This window comes from Helobdella robusta (assembly GCF_000326865.2).
Source record: "Helobdella robusta unplaced genomic scaffold HELROscaffold_24, whole genome shotgun sequence".
Lineage (NCBI taxonomy): Eukaryota > Metazoa > Annelida > Clitellata > Rhynchobdellida > Glossiphoniidae > Helobdella > Helobdella robusta.
In genome coordinates this window covers 1,666,954-1,671,959 of record NW_008704261.1, presented here as the reverse complement: position 1 = coordinate 1,671,959, position 5,006 = coordinate 1,666,954, and the positions used below count along the sequence as shown (strand labels likewise).

Here is a 5,006-nt window from a genome sequence, read left to right as displayed (position 1 = left end):
AGTGGATTGTTGATTTGAATCAAGCCTAGTGCAGAGATGAAGGTGAGAGTTGATAAATGCTGCTTGTTTGAGATGAGGGAAAAAGATGGTATATATGAACAATTTTTACAGTGATTGAAAGTTGAATCATAATCCTAATGTGTAGATTGACCAACCTTCCACTTTTCTGGGCAAACTTTACTACGCTGATCGCAAGGATTCTAAAGCAAAAAGCAAGATACAGTCTAAAGTCGTTCAGCTGGTGAGAACGACTTTACAATTGAAAGTAGACTATCAGCATAAATTGCAGATTTTAAAACAATTCATACTAACACAACTGAACTTTGAACTCTGCAGTAACAGTTTTTCGCTGACATAGGTATCAGAAATTGGCTAGATATGCAAATAAGTGGCTGTTAGCCGAATTTTTTTCAATGCCAACCGTAATGAGGGGTCCTAACATCATTTCGATAAAAGATGCCGCAGAAAAAATGAGATTAAAGCTGCGTAATTATTTTAAAACTAGCCACAACAAAGAAATTCAATGTTTATACAAAAAATCGACAATCGATTTTATAAAAGTTGACAATAAATGTTTGAAACTAGTTAGATAAGAAAAGAACTGAAGCATGCTTAATTCATTTAAATCTATTGCTGCAGAGTCAGGGTTCAATAATCTCAAATATAAAAAATTTCATCAAAGCTAACAACATCTCGCGTTGGTCAAAAACAACGGAAAATCTTGATGGAGTCCTTTAAAAATTTGCTTGAAAGAACTTGGTCCAGCAATTACCAATAATTGCCAATGCAAATTCGTTTGGATGGTAAAAAACATCATACCCTCTAAGCCCTCTCTGCGGCTCTTGACAAACAAGCATGTGGTCTCGAATTGCAGCTCCCTATCTGCTCTAGCAGACACAACAAAATATTAAACGTGATCATCAGGGGGTTGAAGTTATGCGCTCCTGCCAGTTGCCAAATATTTGCAGATTTATAATCAGATGATGTTTACTGTTCAACACCTTACGACCTGACGTCATTATCTTTCATGGACACAAAATAGAGTTTCTTGAGTTGACTGTCTGCCACGAAACCAACCTAAAATTCTTCAGGCAATACAATAGTAACAAATATTTTGGCAAATTGTACCTTTGTTTAAATGATAATTAATTACAAAAACTGTTCAATAATCGTAAACGCTTTTGAAATATCACCGATTGGTTTTTATGATAATTTTAATCTATCTTTATTTGAAATTTTTTGGCCGATATTTTAACTTTAACATTAGTTAGGTTATCATATGTCATTTATTGTGACAGAAACATGTTATAACATCAATTTTAAAATATATTACCGCTTTGCACTTGTCTACGCAATGAGCAAAATGTGGTCTATTCTTTTTGTTTTTATATTATTTTATTCAATTTTTAATAAAATTATCATTTTTAATAATTTTAAATTAATTTTATTATTGTATGTTTTTCTTTTTGTGAAAATAAAAGATGTCTCCATTATTATTATTATTGTTATGAAGTTAGATGGGTCGTTTGCGATGATAATTAATAATATAATAGTAGTAGTAGTAGTAGTAGTAGTAGTAGTAGTAGTAGTAATAATAATAATAATAATAATAATAATAATAATAATAATGCGACCCATATAATTTCAGAGCCAAAACAAGAGAATTTATAAGTTTCTAAAATCAGACAATTTAATAATCAAAACATTCAGAAATAATTTTATTTGAAGATGGATGGTTTGACCGAACACACCCACTTTACGATTTGGTAATTGTCTACGAACAGTTCCTTCCAAAGTTGACCCTCGACGACTAACCAATTCCCTAAATCGAACTTGACGGACATTTTGTATATCTGGGCAAAATCTTCGATTTTGAAGGTAACAACACCAAAACCAAAAAGTTGTTGACTAGTAAACTGAAAAATTATTTTTTAGTAATTGGTAAAAATAGTAGCATAGTAAAAATTTCAAATTTTGAAAAAATTTATTCTATTGCAATTGGCATTTGAGCTTTGGACTTACCACATCTCGTTAACCTGAATTAGTAATTGCCTTGAAATTTTGGTGATAGAAGCGGTTAGAACACGGCCAATCAATAGTTGTGTGCCAAGGAAGCTTGTCGCTCCTCTTCATATTTAGTGGATTAGGTGTAAGATCTTTTAAACATTTTGCAAAGTCATTCAGAATTAATCTTTGTAGTTATTTAAAAATCCAACGGCAACAAAGAAATAAAATATTTGTGGAGTGAATCGTCCGACAGTTATGTCAAAATCGACAATATGGTTCCCGACTCAAACAAAATCAAGCCTACTTTTGAGTCATTAAAGATACAGTAGCAGACTGAAGAAGTTGAGCATGAGCGCTTGACATTTCTCCGTTGTCAAGGAACAATAATATGCAAAATTAAAAATCACATTCCAGCAGCCATTGTGAACAGTTCATTAAGAAGACGCATGGATGTTCACAGAACATCTCTTGCAATTAGTGTTCTAAAATTAACAGACGAAGTGCCCATTGATCTCAGATGTATTAAGCTCTCATTAAATTACATTTACACAACATCTTCCAATCCAAATAATTCCTCCTATCACTTCATATTTCCTTCAATATACAAAGTTCTCTTCGATAAAAGACCTAAGGTTACTAAACCGTTTAACCTACGCATACTTAAACAATCAAACTATATAATATTAACGTAATTGAGAAGCCATCACAAATTATTCCCAACTGGCGTCTACATCAAGCTGAAGTCAACACTAGTTTAACTAAATTCAACAAAATGACAGATCAAAACATTATCAAAATAATGAATTTTTGCAGAAACATAAAAACTCTACGATCTACGATATATATTGATGGGTCTAAATTGCAAGAATCAACAACATCAGCAGCATAAATAAATGGCTATGCAATTAAACAACACTTACCAGACAATGTGTCAATTTACACTGCAAAATTATATGCAATAAATTTAGCTCTAGATTTCCTAAATTCGGAGACAAATAAAAGTTTTGTCGTAATAACAGATGTTATGTGCAATATGTCATACATAATGTCATGTGCAACTACCATCAATCAGTACGAAACAAAAAATGATTTTTTTTCAGAATAATCAAAGCAAAAATTTATTTTATGATGCAAAACCAATGTGACATTAAATTCTTTTAAATTCCAAGTCACACCGGAATATTAGGTAATAAAAAAGTTGATGCTCTAGCGCTAGAAGCCTAATGTCAATTAATATCAGACATACCCACTCCTGATTCAGACTTTAAGTCGGTAATAAATGATTATGTACATACTTTATGGCAAAGCAAATGGAACCTAGCTAACACATTTCTTTGATAAATATACCCATATCCGTACTAAGAAATACATAAATATGCAATAATCGATTTGAACTCCGTGAAGTGCCGTTAAAGCATCTATAGAGCAACAACATACCAGCAGCGCGTGTTGATTATTGGTCGAGACACACTGCGTGCCTTTCAGAAGTTCTGTTTAAATTCGTTCGAAAAAGTCTAATCCAGCAACTTTAGACAAATATTATCCAGGTGGGGAATGTTTTTTGGCATAATGTCCGTTATGCAGTGTTTGCCCAACCAAAAAACATCGTGGAAATTATTGTTCACAACATAATGCAGTGAAGCCATTCTTTCAACAATCAACCAAAAGTCGGTAACATTTGAATTATAAACCAAATCAGGATCATTGACTGTAAAAGGACGACTAGCAAATTAATGTTTGAAAAACTATTTCTGTCAATCCAATCTAACGACAGAACCGATCGTTTTACTTTAAATAAATAGGGCGACAGCTCTGATGAAGTAATGATCAGAATAAATACAACTAATGACGCATCATGAATGTGTGTGTAAGTTCACTAAGTCAATTTCAAACTTGAAACAAATTAATAGTTCCTGTGATTTTTTGATATAAATATCAAAACCACCAGCTATTAAAAAAATCGACACAAATCCGATCTGTTGTGCTGCATGCCATACCTGCTAAAAAGAAAGGTGTAGAGTTCTTGAAAAATCTGATAAGCAAACCAAAACTAAACTTGGAACTTAAAAATTTTTCAAAAACAAAAGATAAAAGATTGTGTTCATTGCAATTAATTGTGTTCTTAAGACATGAAACAAAGCCATTGCGTAATGAAATGCTTCTGTATATAATGTTAACAAGAAAAACAGACTTAAGTAGTTAGATTAAGCGATCTCTTCAACTTTTGTTTGTACTGGCAATATATCACGCACTTTGTTATAAATACATCATCTATATAAAATTAGGTTGAGACTGTCATAAATACAATTATTAAGAAATATAACTTCATTTTCAGCTAAAAATGCAGTGACATTTCTTAATAATCTTATATATATATATATATATATATATATATATGTATATGTATATATTGTCGGAAATTTTATAAATGATGAAAACAACTGATGTGAGGTAGGTAATCTCCTCCTCTATCTTTCTCAGAGAATTTTTTATGGTCCGACAATAATTTTTGTGTATATTTTTATCGTGAGTTTGACCAGTCCTGTGTGGCACTGGCTTTTTCGAATTATATGATTTTACTGAGTAACACACGAACGCGTAAAAATATTCGATAACAATTTTTATTAATCGACGGAAGTAAATAAAAAGGAATTGAACTAATGAACTCTATAATAATGTAAAATGTCAATGAACAAACTGGAATACAGGAATTAGAACTTCTTCTTGTTGGGTCTTCGACTTGGGATATGCCAGAATAGGCACTGATTATTCGAAGCTGCCTAACTGGTGAACCCAAGGCCGACTCTTTTTGAGAACTTAAGACGTTTCTGAAACTATGCCAATGAGCATAGAATCACGTATTAAGTCTCTTAGGGACCAGAATAGGCACCGATTATTCGAAGCTGCCTAACTAGTCAACCCAGTTTTACTTCACTTCCACACCCTTCCTTATCAAAGCAAAATTAGATTTTGTTTCGGGTGTTTTTAAAACATAAAAA

The 5,006-nt window shown here is 32.1% G+C and overlaps 1 protein-coding gene across 1 annotated transcript; it reads left to right on the top strand.

The window, feature by feature from the left end:
* Positions 1 to 2,453: 2,453 nt before the first annotated feature.
* HELRODRAFT_172723 (hypothetical protein) lies at positions 2,454 to 4,798 on the top strand (the record flags this gene model as incomplete). Its single annotated transcript, XM_009019377.1, has 3 exons — positions 2,454 to 2,639; positions 3,956 to 4,205; positions 4,716 to 4,798. The coding sequence occupies 3 exons, from the start codon at positions 2,454 to 2,456 to the stop codon at positions 4,796 to 4,798; spliced, it is 519 nt and encodes a 172-aa protein (XP_009017625.1).
* Positions 4,799 to 5,006: the final 208 nt, after the last annotated feature.